An 18,056-nucleotide genomic window follows, 5' to 3' on the forward strand; every position below is an offset into this window, starting at 1 on the left:
ACAAAAAAATGAAATCATAATCAAATTAGACTTTTTTGGGGAAGGACTCCAGAAACTGTGGAAAAACTGAAAATAATACAATAAACCATCATCATGTCATCAATACATCACTGCTATCTTCAGAAAGGCAGGGAGGGAAAGGAAGGTGAAATGTTTGGGCCCAAAGACAACTGTTTTAATGCACAGGGCACCCCAAATATGACCTTTTTAAAGACTTGCGGACTTCAACTCCCAGCATTCCCTAGCTAGCTGTGGAATTCTGGGAGTTAAAGTCCACATAGCTTCACACCCTCAAAAATTTAAGAGCCTTCAAATTTGGCCTCTAAGACTTCTTGTGGATTTTTAACTCCCAGAATTCCCTAGCTTGCTGTGGAATTCTGGGTATTGAAGTCCACATATCTTCATATCCTAATCAAGGCCTTTAAACCTGGCCTCTTGTGGACTTCAACTCCCAGCATTCCCCAGTTCACTGCGGAATTATGGGAGTTGAAGTCCACATATCTACACACCCTAGGCCTAGATCAAAGCCTTTGAACTTGGACTCTTTAAGACTCTGAGGGAGGGGATTTAACTCCTAGAATTCCCTAACTTTCTATGGAATTATGGATATTGCAGTCCATCTATCTTCATGCCTTAAAACTAAAGGATTAGAAACATAGAAGACTGACGGCAGAAAAAGACCTCATGGTCCATCTTGTCTGCCCTTATACTATTTTCTGTATTTTATCTTAGGATGGATATATGTTTGTCCCAGGCATGTTTAAATTCAGTTACTGTGGATTTACCTACCACGTCTGCTGGAAGTTTGTTCCAAGCATCTACTACTCTTTCAGTAAAATAATATTTTCTCATGTTGCTTTTGATCTTTCCCCCAACTAACTTCAGATTGTGTCCCCTTGTTCTTGTGTTCACTTTCCTATTAAAAACACTTCCCTCCTGGACCTTATTTAACCCTTCCACATATTTAAATGTTTTGATCATGTCTCCCCTTTTCCTTCTGTCCTCCAGACTCTACAGATTGAGTTCATGAAGTCTTTCCTGATACGTTTTATGCTTAAGACCTTCCACCATTCTTGTAGCCTGTCTTTGGACCCCTTCAATTTTGTCAATATCTTTTTGTAGGTGAGGTCTCCAGAACTGAACACAGTCTTCCAAATGGGGTCTCACCAGCGCTCTATATAAGGGGATCACAATCTCCCTCTTCCTGCTTGTGATACCTCCAGCTATGCAGCCAAGCATCCTACTTGCTTTCCCTACCGCCCGACCACACTGTTCACCCATTTTGAGACTGTCAGAAATAACGACCCCTAAATCCTTCTCTTCTGACGTTTTTGCTGAAGTTTTTGATTCTGGGAGTTGGTCCGCAAGTCTTAAAAGTTGCCAAGTTAGAAGTTCTCTGGTTTAATAGCACTGATTTCCCACAACCATAACTCTTAATCTCTGCCAATAATATGAATTTAGTAGATCGGGGGTAGGCCACATATGTAGTTTACCCCAAGCTGGATTTCCAGGGATAACCTCTCCTTTATAAAATGGGGCTCTCGATGGTCCCCGAGATGATCTTGGCGAAGGAAAGATGGATGATTGACCCTGACTCACCCAACCTAGCAAGGTTGGCGTTCTCGCTAATGGGAGTCGATCCTGAGCTTGGTGACCTTAATCTAAGGTGTCTCGTGAATGGCTACACTGAAGGTTAATATTAGTTGGAGTGATTGATGAATTGCAGCGTTTGGGATACTGCAGAAGTTGTAAGTGTGAGGACTTTTTTTCAGTAACTGAATGGTCCTTAAATAAATGGTCCCATGTTGAGGATTGCCTGAAAAACCAGAACAGAAATCGTCCTCTTCTTTTTCCTCGGAGTGAGTCTTTCTCCCTGTCCCTGCCTCTTCCTCATCACTTCCTCCTTCTCCCTTTCTCACCTTTTCTCCTTCTCTTTCTCCTTCCTTCCTTTCTCTTCTTTCTCCTTCCCATCCTCTTAATTCCTTCCCTCCCCTCTTCTCTTCCCCTGCTGTTCCTCAACTCTTCCTCCGCTTCCCTTCCCCTCCTTCTCTTCCCCTTCTCTCTTCTTTTCTTCCTCCTCTTTCTTTCCCCCCCTCTTCCTTTTCCCTTCTCCCCTCTTCTCTTTCCCTCCCTCTTCTTTTTCCTTCCCTCCCTCTTCCCTTCCAACCCCTTCCCTTTCCTCTACTGTTCCTCCTTCCCTTCCTCTTCCTCTTTCCCTTTTCTTCCTCTTCCTTTCTCCTTCCTTTCCTCTTCCTTTTCCCTTCTCACCTCTTCCTCTTCTTTTTCCTTCCTCTTCCCTTCCAACCCCTTCCCTTTCCTCTACTGTTCCTCCTTCCCTTCCTCTTCCTTTTCCCTTCTCACCTCTTCTCTTCCTCTTCTTTTTCCTTCCCTTCCTCTTCCCTTTCCTCTTCTGTTCCTCCTTCTCACCTCTTCCTCTTTCCCCTTTCTCCCTCTTCTCTCTCTCCTTCCCTTCCTGCTCTTCCCCTCCTCCTCCTCTTCCTCTTCTCTTCCCCTCCCCTGCCTCCTCCCCTCCCTCCCTCTTCCTCACCTGTTCCCCTCTTCTTCCCTTCTTCCTCCTCCTTCTCTTCCTCTCCCCTCCCTCCCTCTTCCTCACCTGTTCCCCTCTTCTTCCCTTCTTCCTCCTCCTTCTCTTCCTCTCCCCGCCCTCCCTCTTCCTCACCTGTTCCCCTCTTCTTCCCTTCTTCCTCCTCCTCCTCTTCCTCCAAAGACACCCCAAGATTGCACAGACTGTCACCTTTATTTTTTCAGTAAAACCCATATTTACATCAAAGAGCCAGAAAGGCACTTCCACCCGGCAGCCCCGCTCCCCCCCAACCCATTAGGGCACCTGGGCATTTGGGGAGGGGGCTACCATGCCTCCCCCTCCCACCTGTCCCAATACACCACAAGCATCCACCACACAGGGGGGGGAAATCTGAAATACTAGTTCCAAGTTAGCCGTGCATATAAATAAAAACCTGCAGGATCCGAAGGCGAGTTACAAAAATGGTTTTTCGGCCCAGTGGAGGTTGCCCTCCTCAATGAGGACTAGGACCTTGTGTCCTGAGGTTCAGAGGAGGGTTGCGTTCCCAGGCTGGGCAACTGGACCATCTGTGTCTTTGGCCGAATCGGCCAGGGGTCCTCGGAGGGCGCTGGGGAAGGTCGAGGGGGCTGTTTTCCTGCCCACCGGCACAGAGATGAGTGGGGGTCCTCCTGGCCCCAGGTGTGGCTCAGGTCCGAAGCCCCCGGCTGAGGACGTAGCGGGAGGCCCCGGCCAGGTTCCAGCGGTGCTTCTCCAGGATCCGACGGCATTCGTCCCATGACAGGGAGCTCAGGTTGAAGAGCTGGTGCACCTGTTGGGAGGGAAGGAAGGAGAATGGAGGGAGGAAAGGATGGAAGGAAGGAATGAAAGAAGGGAAGGAAAATTGAAGGAATAGAAGGAAGGAAAGGGAAGGAGGAGAGAAGGAAGGAACAGAAGGAAGGAAAGGTTGGATGGGAGGGAGGGAAGAAAGGAAGTAAAATGGAGGGAGGGAAGAATGGAAGGAAGGAAAAGGAAGGAAGGAGGTGGAGGGAGGGAGGAAAGGATGGAAGGAAGGAATGAAAGAAGGGAAGGAAAATTGAAGGAATAGAAGGAAGGAAAGGGAAGGAGGAGAGAAGGAAGGAAAATAGGAAGGAACAGAAGGAAGGAAAGGTTGGATGGGAGGGAGGGAAGAAAGGAAGGAAAATGGAGGGAGGGAAGAATAGAAGGAAGGAAGGAAGAAAAAGGAAGGAAGGAGGTGGAGGGAGGGAGGAAAGAATGGAAGGAATGAAAGGGAAGGAAGGAAAATTGAAAGAATAGAAGGAAGAAAAGTATAGGAGGGAGGGAAGGGAGGAAAATGGAGGGAAGAAAGAATAGAAGGAAGGAAGGATAAGGAAGGAGGGGTGGAGGGAGGGAGGAAAGGATGGAAGGAATTAAAGAAGGGAAGGGAAGAAAATTGAAGGAATAGAAGGAAAGGGAAGGAGGAGGGAAGAAAGGAAAATAGAGGAAGGAATAGAAGGAAAGAGAAAGAAGGAAGGAAAAGGAAGGAAGGAGGGGGAGGGAGGGAGGAAAGGATGGATTGAATGAATGGAAGGAAGGAAGGAAAATATGAAAAGGAGAGGAAGGAAAATGGGGGGGTCCCACGGGGTTTCCTCTGGCCCCCAGTGAAAAGATGGGGTGCCATCCTCCCCTCTTCCCCTTTGACACTGCTGGACACGGACGCCCCTCCCTCCCTCCCTCCTTCCCGTGTGACCAACCCCACAGGGGGGTCGTTGAGGGCTAAGGATTCCCACCTTCAGCAGCTGGACGGTTTTGGGGACCTCCCAGGCGTTCGTCCGCAGGGCCTCCAGGCACTCCTCGGTGGTGACCCCGTGCACCCTCTCTTCCACCTGTGGAGGGGGACAGCATTAGCCGAGGGGCCTGAGATGGCCCCTCCAAAAGACCCTTCAATTTGTGGATGGGTGGGTGGGTCTCGGAAGAAGAAATGGGAACCAACTGGGAAGATGGGGGGTCTCCCCCCCTTCGAGGCTCGGCTAGCCTTCCCATGCCAATTCTTTGGGACTACAAAGCCCATCTCCACCAGCAAGGGACCCAAGCAGCATTCGGAAGGTTGATGGGACCGAGCTTTGTTCCCCAGGCAGAGTTGGGGGGGGGGAAATCACTATCGAGAATTTTTGTATTTTTAAATTGAAGAAAGAAATCTGTGGCGGCCCCCACCCTCTGGAACCAGCTCCCCCCGGAGATCAGAACTGCCCCCACCCTCCTTGCCTTTCATAAAGTTCTTAAGACCCATCTCTGTCATCAGGCATGGGGGAACTGAGACATCTCCCCTGGGCCTATACAGTTTATACATGGTATGTTTGTGTGTGTGTTTGCTTTTAATAATGGGGTTTTTAGCGTTTTTTAAATTATTAGATTTGTTCTTACATTGTTCTTGTTATTGTTGTGAGCCGCCCCGAGTCTACGGAGAGGGGCGGCATACAAATCTAATAAATAATAATAATAATAATAATAATAATAATAATAATAATAATAATAATAATAATAATAGAAACAGAAACATAAAAGACTGATGGCAGAAAAAGACCTCCTGGTCCATCTAGTCGGCCCTTATACTATTTCCTGTATATGATCTGAGGATGGATCTGTGTTTATCCCAGGCATGTTTAAATTCAGTTACTGTGGATTTACCAGCCACGTCTGCTGGAAGTTTGTTCCAAGCATCTACTACTCTTTCAGTCAAATAACATTTTCTCACATTGCTTTTGATCTTTCTCCCAACTAATTTCAGATTGTGCCCCCTTGTTCTTGGGTTCACTTTCCTATTAAAAACTCTTCTCCCCTGAACCTTATTTAACCCTTTGACATATTTAAATGTTTCGATCATGTCCCCCCTTTTCCTTCTGTCCTCCAGACTCTACAGATTGAGTCCATGAAGTCTTTCCTGATACATTTTATGCTTCAGACCTTCCACCATTTTTGTAGCCCGTCTTTGGACCTGTTCAATCTTGTCAATATCCTTTTGTAGGTGAGGTCTCCAGAACGGAACACAGTATTATTCCAAATGTGGTCTCACCAGCGCTCTATATAGTGGGATCACAATCTCCCTCTTCCTGCTTGTGATACCTCTAGCTATGCAGCCAAGCATCCTACTTGCTTTTCCTACCGCCTGACCACACTGTTCACCCATTTTGAGACTGTCAGAAATCACTACCCCTATAATAATAATAATAATAATAATAATAATAATAATAATAATAATAATAATAATAATAAATTCCGTACGGGGAAGGGGGTGTCCTCGACTTGACGACTTGCAACACTACATGCATGACACTTGCCAAACATCAGAATTGTCACGCAGGGTCCTGCAGCGGTCCCAAGTCACTTTTTTTTCCAGAACTGGCATCACTTTGAATACCAAACTAACCCATTGTAAGTCGAAGGTGACCTACGTAGAATTTGTCCAAAGGATTCCCCCCCCCCCCCACTTTCCAGGAGCATCTCCTGGTGGTCTCTTTCCCCCCCTTTTTTTTCGTGGCACACTCCTTTCAAGCTGTCCAGTCCCTCCCTGCCCCTCGCAATCTGGGGGGGGAAAAACCTCTCCCCCGAAGCAGCCCACATCCAGACGGCGCCCGGATGGATGCCCTCATGGTATCCCCAGTGGAAGCCACAATGGCCTGCTGATCGGGCCCCTGTTGTGGGAGGGGGCGTCTTTGTTACCTCTTTGATCTTCTTCTCGATCTCCCCCATGGTCAGTCTCTGCCCACTGGGGGTGTGTGGCCCCCCGGGGCCTTTGGGGCCCGTCCGTCCGATGCGCTGGTCCTTCTCTTTGGCGCCCGTGGCCTCTGCCTTCGGCAGTGCCCAGGAAGGTAGCGCCGGGTTCGGGACGCGGGCGGCAGGTTTGGGGCTGCGGCCGTCCAGCTGGGGGGGCACCGGGAAGTCGCTGAAGCGTCGCTGGGGGGCCCGGCTGGGGGGTCCATCCATCCGGAAAGGGGGGAACCTCGGCTTGTGACGCAGAATGGACCATTCGGAAATGGACTCCAAGCTTTTGGAGAGGCCTATAGGGAGCAGCGGCGGGGAAGGGGTTAGTAAAAGAGGAGGCGAAAGATGCCCCCCCCAATCATCCATGGGGAGGGGAGGGACTCACGGGCCAGTTGCAACAGCTGCTTGTTCTTACTGGGATTTGGGGGGCCGAGAATCCCCCCACGCGGTTTTGGCTTTTTTCTAAAAAAAAACAGAGAGAGAGAGAAATTCACATTGTTCTGTTTAGTGACGGACAATGATGGGCAGTCCTCGCTTTTACAACCATTCCAAAGTTAACAACAATGTGGGAAAAAGGATTCTCGGATTTACAACCATTGTTTGAAGTTACGATGGCACAGAGCAAGCGGTGTAGGACCGGTTTCTTGTACTTAGGCCTGTTGTATTTATTTAATTTTGATTTGATTTGATTAATTTGATTTATAAGCCTCCCCTTCTGGACTCTCGGTGGTGTACAACATCTAAAATAATATAAAAAACAATTTAAACCCATAAGAAAAAACCCCCTATTAATATAATTTTGTGGCCGTTGCAGTTAGAATGGCACAGAGGAAATGGCTCACGATGGGTCCTCGCACTTATGACCGTCGAAGCATCAACTGCGGTCACGGGATCAAAAATTTGGGCACTCAGTGAGTGACACGCATTTATGACGGTTTCACCATCCCAGGGTCACGTGACTTTTCTGGATAGATTCTCCCACCCCCAAACAAAGTGAATGGATGAAGCTGGATTCACTTAATGACCACACAACTCACTTAACGGCAGTTATTTTCTTCCCATCCATGGCAAGACAGGTTGCAAAAAGGGTGGGGCAAAATTCACCTGCCTCGTTTAGCCATAGAAATTGGCAGTTCCAGCTGTGGTTGTAAGTCCGAGGAACCTCTAGGATTCCTTTCATGGTGCAGAAATTAAACCTGGTCCCCCCGTTGGTCCCAGATCCCACCCATGGGGTTCCTCTGGGGGCTGATGAGAAAGCCAGGTTAGGGGAGGGGGGTCCAGTGGCCCCCTCCTCTTTCCGGCTTCTCTCCTCACTGTGATGGCGTTTAGCCCCATTAGCTGCAGCATGGACAGAAAATGCAGTGCCACTGGTGACCACTGGGTGGCAGGATAATCCCAAACACATTCTACAGGGATCCTAAAGCACTCTTTTTCAATATTAGTGTGTGTTATCTGTGTCTCTGTGTATGTTTGTGTGTGTGTGTTTGTGGGTATGTTGCACACCCCCTGACGTACTCCTCCATCTGGTCCGGAGACCCCCATCCTTGCTCAGGGTCGATATCCCCGTGACTCAGGTGAAGGAAGGAGCTTCGGATGGGGTGGCTGATCCGCGGGGTTCCAACAGGGGGCGCTCCTTCCTCGACGGCTGCCACCACAGAAGATGGGAAGATGCCGACTTTGAGGGTGCGCTTGTTCTGCCCCCGCCAGGTGGAGGATTCGGGGCTGGAAGGGCGAGAAAGATGGAGGGTGGGGGAGAGACAAGATGAATACGTCACCAGCAATCCCTGTCTTTCTGCGTCTCGCACTACAACTCCCATCAACTTAGAAAGCTGGAAAAGGTTTTGGACGAAAGGGAATTTGTGGTACTTGGTTGTTGTTTTTTTGACAACTTGCCAAAATCTCACCTGGAGTGCAAGAGTCACAGAAAAAGAAACAAACCAGATGATACCCAGTTGTACATCTCCACCCCATGTCCAGTCAACGAAGCAGTGGAAGTGATGTTCTGGCACCTGGAGGCTGTTGGGGTCTGGATGGGTGTCAACAGACTCAAACTCAACCCTGAAAAGACGGAGTGGCTGGGGGTTTTGCCTCCCAAGGACAATCCCATCTGTCCGTCCATCACCCTGGGGGGGGGAATTATTGACCCCCTCGGAGAGGGTCCGCAACTTGGGCGTCCTCCTCGATCCACAGCTCACATTAGAGAACCATCTTTCAGCTGTGGCGAGGGGGGCGTTTGTCCAGATTTGCCTGGTGCATCAGTTGCGGCCCTATCTGGGCCGGGACTCACTGCTCACAGTCACTCATGCCCTCATCACCTCAAGGTTCGATTACTGTAATGCTCTCTACATGGGGCTACCTCTGAAAAGTGTTCGGAAACTTCAGATCGTGCAGAATGCAGCTGTGAGAGCAATCATGGGCTTTCCCAAATATGCCCATGTCACACCAACACTCCACAGTCTGCATTGGTTGCCGATCAGTTTCCGGTCACAATTCAAAGTGTTGGTTATGACCTATAAAGCCCTTCATGGCATTGGGCCAGAATACCTCTGGGACCGCCTTCTGCTGCACAAATCCCAGCGACCAGTTAAGTCCCACAGAATTGGCCTTCTCCGGGTCCCATCGACTAAACAATGTCGTTTGGTAGGTCCCAGGGGAAGAGCCTTCTCTGTGGCGGCCCCGACTCTCTGGAACCAGCTCCCCCAGGAGATTAGAACTGCCCCCACCCTCCTCGCCTTTCGGAAACTCCTTAAACCCCATCTCTGCCGCCAAGCATGGGGGAATTGAGACATCTCCCCCGGGCCTATACAATTTATGTATGGTATGTTTATGTTTATATTTTATTTTAATAAGGGTTTTTAAAAATGTTTTTAAATTATTAGATTTGTTATGAATTGTTCTATTGCTGTTGGGAGCTGCCCCGAGTCTACGGAGAGGGGCGGCATACAAATCTAATAAATAAAAATAAATAAAATAAAAAATAAACCAAGATTACTAGAAATCTTTAGGAGATATTAATCCAACCAGGGGTGCATTCCAGTTCACCTAGTGGCCAGTTCATATCTCTTGCGCTGCATGGTCGGGCGCATATGTATTGTGCATGGGGGCACACTATGCTTAGCATGCATGCGCAGAAGCCAAAAACAAGATCAGGGTTCAGGGGGCCAGTTCAGGGGGTGCGGCCAATCGGCGAGTGGGGATGGGGGAGAAATTCCCGCTACCGGTTCTACGGAACCAGTCTGAACTGGGAACAACCGGCCTCTGACACTGATGCTAAATCCAGATTAGTGGGAAGGGGGTTGGCCTAGATGACCTCACGGACACCTGTCCTCCAAACGACGTTGGGAACAGAGGCAGAAAGAGGACAACAGGGGGACTGGACATTGAGGACTAGAAACGTGAAAAACAAGACAGAGCTGAAGGGATAGGAAGCTTGGGTAATTGGCAAGGGGGCTGAAGGAGGGAAGACCCCCCCTTTCCCTTCACCCAAAAAGGGTCCCCGGCAGCCATCACTCACCCGCCCTCGATAATCGTCACCGGGTCGTTCGCTTCCAGCCTCAGCCAGCCGGGCTCCCCGAACCCTCGGCTGGCGGTCATCTCTTTGGGACGGAGCTGCGTTCGAAAGAGACACGGTGTGGTCAGAAAAAGGCGAGGTGGCAACATTTCCGCCGCTAAGAATGACAATCGATCAGTGAGTTTCCAGCAAACTTTCTGCCCAGTTGTGTTAAGTGAACCATGGCCATTATTAAGTAAGACCCACGGTTGTTAGCGAATCTGGCTTGCCCATTGACAGGGCTTGTCAGAAAAGGGGGGGTGGGGTGTCACGTGACTGTCATTAATATGAAGCGGCAGCCAAGCATCTGGATCACGTGACCGTGGGCCTGGCAAATTTCTTGTCTTCCAGATGTGTAGGCTTCATTCCCAGAATCCCTAGCAGTGGTAACACATGGACACTGCTAAGAATTCTGGGAGTTGAAGTCCACATAGCTTCATACCTAAACTTGGCCTCTCCAAACATGGCCTCTATAAGACTTGAGGACTTCAACTCCCAGAATTCTCTAGCTTGCTGTGGAATTCTGGGAGTTGAAGTCCACATAAACTAAACTAAACTAAACTAAACTAAACTAAACTAAACTAAACTAAACTAAACTAAACTAAACTAAACTAAACTAAACTAAACTAAACTAAACTAAACTAAACTAAACTAAACTAAACTAAACTAAACTAAACTAACCTTCCAGAGTGCAAAAAACAGCACAATGGGCAAACCGGAAGTACATTTTCCCCAACTTCTGGTTTGTCCATTGGGCGATTTTCTTTCACATCTGAGGCATCAGGGAAGCTTCCCTCAAGCATCTGGAGGGCGAAATGGCCTTTCCCAGGGCCAAAAATTGGCTGGCCAGCACACGCATGCTCGCTGGAGCTGAAACGTGGCAGTCTCACGTGGCCTCCGATATGGCTCTGCGTGTCACCTGTGGCATACAAGCCCTATGTTCGCCATCACGGACCTAGCAGGCGGGGGTTCCTGCTTACTGCCACTACCGGTGCAATGCGCGCGCAGCTCCTGGTGATTTGGTGGGCGTACGCATGCGTCCGAGTGAGATTTGGCTTCTGCACATGTGCAAAAATTAAAATCTTTTGAGAGGCTGCCTGGTTGCGCATGATTTCAGATGCGCAGAAGAAAAAAATCACCCAAAATTGCTGAAATCGCTCGTGCGTGTGTGTCCTCTCGTGGGATTTCACTTCGCCAAATCTTGCTCGGATGCGCGTATGTGCCCGCCAGCCATCCAGAGTTGTGTGCGCAGCTCCATTTTCGCTACCAATGTGCAGTGTGGCGCCTACCAGCTAGCAACCCATTACTGGAACTTAGGGTCTTCAAACATGGCCTCTTTTAAGACTTGTGGACTTCAACTCCCAGCATTCACCAGCTCACTGTGGAATTCTGGGAGTGGAAGTTCACATGGCTTCATATCCTAAATCAAGGCCTTCAAACTTGGCCTCCTTAAGACTTATAGACTTCAACTCCCAGCATTCCACAGCTTGCTCACTGTGGAATTCTGGGAGTTGAAGTCCCCAAGAGGCCATGTTTCAAGGCCAGGTCTTACATTGCCCAGATGCCAACCACCTAGCAGTTCCAAACCTGGTCAGTTCTTGGCCAGGCAGGAATCTAGATATTCCGGGCACCAAGTTGGTCTTCCTCCCTGTCTCTCCCCCATCTCCAAACCCCTCCCAGGTGTCATCCTCCTCTCACCTCCTGCAACAAGTGGATAATTTCCCGGAATTTGGGCCTCTCTTCCGGGTTGTGAGCCCAGCATTTGAGCGCCAGGGCGTAGATGCTCTTCGGACAATCTTCCGTCCTTTCCAGCCGACCTCCTTCTCGGTCAATTTTGATCATGATCTGGTGGAGGGTGGTGAGAAGGAAAAATAAAACATCCGCTTGAAGCTTTGGAGCAGACAAAACCTCCAAAAGTCCATTTATAATTTTTAAAAATAGGGTTGTTTTTATTTTATTTTGGTAATGCTGTCTTTGTTATTTTGATTAACAAGGCAGCGAATGGGCCTCATATTCCTTCCTTCTGCTATTTCCCCATCACCACAACAACCCTACAAGGTGGGTTGGATTGAGTCCTGAAGCCACCCAGCCGGCTTTTGTGCACTAAAACTCCCACATCGCCTAGGGATTTGGCCTACTGCTTTCATGCCTAAGGTGGGACTAGAACTCCCAGTCTCCTGGTGATTGGCCCAAAGTCACTCAGTCCCTTTCATGCCTAAGGCAGGACTAGAACTCCCAGTCTCCTGGTGATTGGCCCAAAGTCACCCAGTCCCTTTCATGCCTAAGGCAGGACTAGAACTCCCAGTCTCCTGGTGATTGGCCCAAAGTCACTCAGTCCCTTTCATGCCTAAGGCAGGACTAGAACTCACTGACACCTGGTGATTGGCCCAAAGTCACCCAGTCCCTTTTATGCCTAAGGCAGGACTAGAACTCCCAGTCTCCTGGTGATTGGCCCAAAGTCACTCAGCCGGCTTTCATGCCTAAGGTGGGACTAGAACTCAATGACACCTGGTGATTGGCCCAAAGTCACTCAGCCGGCTCTCATGCCTAAGGTGGGACTAGAACTCCCAGTCTCCTGGTTTCTATCCTGATGCCTCAACCCCTGCCAAACCACCTCTACATAGCAGCCTTCTTCAAATCTTTTTACGTCTTGTTTTTATGCATGAAATTAAAAAAAACCAAGTGGAAGGTTGGGGTTTTTTAATGCCTTTTTTCCTGGCTGCCATCTTGACTTTTTTGCCCTCCTTTGGCAAAGTGTCTCTGGCCCATCGCCATTATCAAAAAGCCCACCATTACTGAACTGTTTCCAGTCAAAACTGGTGCCACCTCCCAAGGTTTTAGAGATAACAGATTTAACAGAGTCGAGAAGATGATCTTCAAAGGTCATCTAGTCCACCCCGCCCACCCTTACGCCGCTTCTGACCGAGAGCCGGTGCAATTCTCTTCTTGAAAGCCTTCCAGAGATGAAACTCCTACAAACTCCAGAAGGCAAACTTCTAGTCTCGGACTACAGTTCCCATCGTCCCCCAGACAGGCTTTGGGCTCTAATCACTAGGCCCCATGGGTCTCACCTGCCGGCCGGACAAGCCCACCCAGGGCTCTTCGCAGTAGGAGAACATTTCCCAAAGGGTCACGCCAAACATCCAGACGTCCGAAGCGCTGGTGAAGATGCCCTGGCGCAGACTTTCGGGGGCACACCTGGAAAAGCGCAAAAGGGGGTGGGGTTCAGTCACCTGGGGCGGGGCTTGAGGGGGACGCCCCCACATCAGCCGTACCTGGGAAGCTTTACAATTGCCGGCCACTTCTGCCAGCTGAGGTCAAATCAAATTTTTAAAGCCAGGATTTGTTTGAGAGCAAAATGTAAATCTAAGTTTCTCCCTCCCCAGCCAATCCTTAACTTACGACCACAAACCAAAATTTACATCGCTAAGTGAGACATGTGTTCAGGCTACACATTTTTATTTTACACACTGTGTGGAGTTTACAATGAGTCGTTGACTTGTTAAAAGGGAAGCAGTCCTCAACTTACGACCAGCAGTTGAGTGCCCAATTGGGAGGGCCCAATTGTAGTCGTAAGTCGAGGACCACTTGTACAACTAGTCTTCTATAGTTCGCTTAGTGACTGTTCCCAGTTACAATGGCTCTGGAGAGAAAAGTGACTTTATTTTATTTATTTATTTATTAGATTTGTATCCCGCCCCTCTACGAAGACTCGTGGGCGGCTAACAACAATAAAAAGACAATGTAAACAAATCTAATACTGTATTAAAAATAATCTAAAAAACCCCAATTTAAAGAACCAATCATACATAAAGCATACCATGTATAAATTCTATAAGCCTAGGGGGAAGGGAAATTTCAATTCCCCCATGCCTGACGACAGAGGTGGGTTTTAAGGAGCTTGCGAAAGGCAAGGAGGGTGGGGGCAACTCTGATATCTGGGGGGAGCTGGTTCCAGAGGGTCAGGGCCACCACAGAGAAGGCCCTTCTGCTGGATCCCGCCAAACGACATTGTTTAGTTGACAGGACCCGGAGAAGGCCCACTCTGTGGGACCTAACCGGCCACTGGGATTCGTGCGGCAGAAGGCGGTCCCGGAGATAACCTGGCCCGGTGCCATGAAGGGCTTTATAGGTCATAACCAACACTTTGAATTGTGACCGGAAACTGATTGGCAACCAATGCAGACTGCGGAGTGTTGGTGAAACATGGGCATACCTAGGGAAGCCCATGATTGCTCTCGCAGCTGCATTCTGCATGATCTGAAGTTTCCGAACACTCTTCAAAGGTAGCCCCATGTAGAGAGCATTACAGTAGTCAAGCCTCGAGGTGATGAGGGCATGAGTGACTGTGAGCAATGACTCCTGGTCCAAATAGGGCCACAACTGGTGTACCAGGCGAACCTGGGCAAACGTCCCCCTTGCCACAGCTGAAAGATGGTTCTCTAATGTGAGCTGTAGGTCGAGGAGGACGCCCAAGTTGCGGACCCTCTCCGAGGGGGTCAATAATTCCCCCCCAGGGTGATGGATACACAGATGGAATTGTCCTTGGGAGGCAGAACCCACAGCCACTCTCTTATGAGGGTTGAGCTTGAATCTGTTGACACCCATCCAGACCCCAAAATGGACTTGCGACCATTTTTCACACTTACGACCATTTACAGCCTCAGGATCAAAAATCAGACGTTCGACAACAAACTCACATTGATGACGGTCATAGCAGCCCAGGGTCATGTGATTTCCCCTTCTGATGTACGAAAAAACCCATGGGGCAAGCCCGATTCGCTTTACAAGTTTCTCATTTTACAACTGCCCTGCTTCGTTTAATAAATGTCTTAAAAGTGGGGCCAAACTCACCGAACAAGTTTCTCACTTTGCAAAATAAACTTTTAAGCCCAATGGCGGTCTTAGGTCGAGGACTGCTTGCATAAACCAACAATCCTTGGCACTGCTTGAAATATTAATCAGGGTCAATAGCAAATTTGCAAGCCAAGATTCGCTCTTAACCACACAGACTGACCACGATTTGCAAAGGAGGTTAGTTAAAAGGATGGTTAGTGCACCCTCTGCTCAGGGATCCTTCGGGGACACCCCAATACTTGACTCCCCCCAGCCCAGATCTCCCCCTTAAAGTCTGACGTGGCACGTTCCTTCATGCCGGTCTCCACAACACATGGCAGGACACTAGTCCTCATTTTATTTATGTTTTACTCTTTTTATTGACTGTCGAGGGTTTATCCTCTGCCACTTACCAGGCGAAGGGGATGCGCCGGTGGGCGGACATGACGTAGCGGTCACTCTTGCTGGACAGCGGGCGCATCAGGCCGAAATCGCCAATCTTGGCGTGGTCCTCGGAGACCAGCAAGATGTTGCGGGCGGCCAGATCCCGGTGGACGAAGAGTTTGGACTCCAGGTAAGCCATGGCACCTGCCACCTGTGTGGCGTAGCTCCAGAGTTGGTGGAGAGGGAAGGGCGGATGGAGACGGTCGTAGAGCGAGCCCAGCGTGGCCAACTCCGTAACCTGCGGAGAAGAAAAGGAGTTTGAACCCGGTGGCTCCCCACGGATCCGTCGCCTCGTCTTCCGAACTCCCCCCCCCCGAATAACTCAACAGATGTTCGGACCTTCCTGGCATTCAAACAAATTCACCCCATATTCAAGGACAACCTTACAGAATAATAGAATTGAAAGAGACCCTGGAGGCCATCTCACACTACTCACAAGAGCCTGCAAAACTTTTGCCAGACCCATCCTAGACTACTGCTCATCTGTCTGGAACCCATACCACATCTCAGACATCAGCACCCTTGAAAATGTCCAAAGATATTTCACCAGAAGAGCCCTTCACTCCTCCACTCGAAACAGAATATCCTACGAAAATAGACTAACAATCCTGGGTCTTGAAAGCTTAGAACTACGGCGCCTAAAACACGATCTGAGTATGGCCCACAAGATCATATGCTGCAACATCCTACCGGTCAATGACTACTTCAGCTTCAATCGCAACAACACAAGAGCACGCAACAGATTCAAACTTAATATTAACCGCTCCAAACTTGACTGTAAAAAATATGACTTTAACAATCGTGTTGTCGAAGCGTGGAACTCATTACCGGACTCAATAGTGTCAACCCCTAACCCCCAACATTTCTCCCTTAGACTCTCCACGATTGACCTCTCCAGGTTCCTAAGAGGTCAGTAAGGGGCGTACATAAGTGCACTGGTGTGCCTTTCGTCACCTGTCCAATTGTCTTTCCTTTATCTCATATATCATATATATTTTCTTCCTTTCATATATCCTCTCCTCTATTTTTACATATTATCTTTATATATATTACTTCATGTCTATTCTCTTCCATATGTATTGTGTATTGGACAAATGAATGAATGAATGAATGAATGAATGAATGAATGAATGAATGAATGAATAGTCCAACCCCCTGCTGAAGCAAGAGACCCTTGCAGAATAATAGAGTTTGAGAGGACCCTAGAGGTCATCTAGCCCAGGGGTAGGCCAAGTTGTCTTTTCTATGACGTGTGGACTTCATCTCCCAGAATTCCTGAGCTAGCATGATTGGGTCAGGAATTCTGGGAGTTGAAGTACACAAGTTATAGAAGAGCCAACTTTGTGTACTCCTGGTCTAGTCCAACCCCAGCTCAAGCAAGAGACCCTTGCAGAATAATAGAGTTGGAAGGGACCTCGGAGGTCATCTAGCCCAGCCCCCTGCCATTCCAGACAAACAATGGCCTATCTTCCAGGGCTGGAGAGCCCGCACGGCCTCGTTGGCATTCCCTCCTTTTACCATCTTGAGGGGCTGGGTGAGCACCACGCCGTGGAGGCGGAGGAGATGTGGGTGATCCAGGCAACACATGGCGTTGACCTCATTGAGGAAGTCGATCAAGGCGCCCGGGTCGGAGGAGACGTCCGAACGCAGCGTCTTTGCGGCCACAGAGATCTAAAGAGGCAAAGAAAAGGTTTTGGCTGGACAGGACGTACAACACTCGTTGCCTCTGGGATGCTAGAGTCGGACGAGGGGATCGCCTCTTGGTCTCCTTCGAAGAGTGATACGGCCGCCCGTGAAAAGTTCTGGAAAGGGCAACGCGTGCGAAATACAGTGTAACAATCTGGAATCCTGTGATCCGGATGGGAGTGAAAGATCTCCATTGCCAATTGGGCCCCTGCTTTTCTTTCAATACCATCCATGGCTCACCGCTGGATCACCAGGTGGCGCCCTTTCCTTCTCCCAAAATTCTGATTTGGCAGAAGCCTTTTGGGAATACAAGGACCCAGGGACCGCCTGGGACGCATAATACGCTCCCGGACAAATTGCAGCTCCCGCACCCACCCGCCCAGGACGGACAGTCGTCGACTTACGACCAACGTTGGAATGAGAATTTCCATCGTCAAACCAGAGAGTTAATTAGAGAGTCTGGCTCAAAATTTGACGACTTTTCCCCCTTCGGCAGTTAAAAGTCAAGGTGGCACAGTGGGTAGAGTGCAGTATTGCAGGCCACTAAAGCTGACTGCTAGATCTGCAGGTTAGCGGTTCAAATCTCACCACCGGCTCAATGTTGACTCAGCCTTCCCTCCTTCCGAGGTGGGTCAAATGAGGACCCGGATTGTGGGGGCAATAGGCTGCTGTCTCGGTTAAAAAGTGCTATTGCTAACATGTTGTGACCTGCCCTGAGTCTAGGGAGAAGGGCGGCATTAAAAAAAATCAAATAAATAAGAGAATCACTGCAGTCGTTAAGTGAATCAAGAGGTCATTAAACAGACATAGCTTCCTTCACACTATAGACTTTGCTTGTCAAAACCCACCCAAATATATGCCGTAGATACATGCCGGCTACCAAGCGCCTGACTTTTGGTCGCCTAATCGTCTAGAATACAGCGACGGTCGTAAGTTTGAGGACCAGTTGTAAGTCTCTCTTTTTTTTGCCATCGTCACTTTAAGTGGTCGTTAAGTGGGAGACTGCCTATACTGGGAACAAGGGCATCAGGCCGTCTTTTTGGCTAAGTGGAACCCATTTGCCTTTTACAGACGGTCCTCGACTTACGACCGCCATTTCTGTGGCTAAGTGAGACACTTGCTAAGCGAATTTCCCCCTCTTTCGCGACCTTTCTTTGGTTGTTAAGCGAATCCATCCCTGTGATGGTTAAACAAGCCTCATGGCCATTAACAGAATCCGAAGTTCCCCACGGACTTCGCCTTTACGTCCAAAGGTCG

The 18,056-nt window shown here is 49.0% G+C and overlaps 1 protein-coding gene across 9 annotated transcripts in view; it reads right to left on the bottom strand.

The window, feature by feature from the left end:
* Positions 1-2,739: 2,739 nt before the first annotated feature.
* TNK1 (tyrosine kinase non receptor 1) overlaps positions 2,740-18,056 on the bottom strand; it is a 32,929-nt gene continuing 17,612 nt past the window's right edge. For all 9 annotated transcript variants that reach the window (XM_070767335.1, XM_070767329.1, XM_070767338.1 and 6 more), the window contains 10 exons: positions 16,632-16,784; positions 15,083-15,351; positions 12,905-13,031; positions 11,532-11,678; positions 9,798-9,892; positions 7,799-8,005; positions 6,669-6,745; positions 6,242-6,579; positions 4,312-4,407; positions 2,740-3,353 (listed from right to left, as the gene is read on the bottom strand). In XM_070767335.1, coding sequence (XP_070623436.1) covers positions 3,231-3,353; positions 4,312-4,407; positions 6,242-6,579; positions 6,669-6,745; positions 7,799-8,005; positions 9,798-9,892; positions 11,532-11,678; positions 12,905-13,031; positions 15,083-15,351; positions 16,632-16,784 — 1,632 coding nt within the window. In that variant the 3' untranslated portion in view covers positions 2,740-3,230. The remainder of the gene's footprint in view (positions 3,354-4,311; positions 4,408-6,241; positions 6,580-6,668; positions 6,746-7,798; positions 8,006-9,797; positions 9,893-11,531; positions 11,679-12,904; positions 13,032-15,082; positions 15,352-16,631; positions 16,785-18,056) is intronic.

This window comes from Erythrolamprus reginae, chromosome Z (genome assembly GCF_031021105.1).
Source record: "Erythrolamprus reginae isolate rEryReg1 chromosome Z, rEryReg1.hap1, whole genome shotgun sequence".
Classification (NCBI taxonomy): domain Eukaryota; kingdom Metazoa; phylum Chordata; class Lepidosauria; order Squamata; family Dipsadidae; genus Erythrolamprus; species Erythrolamprus reginae.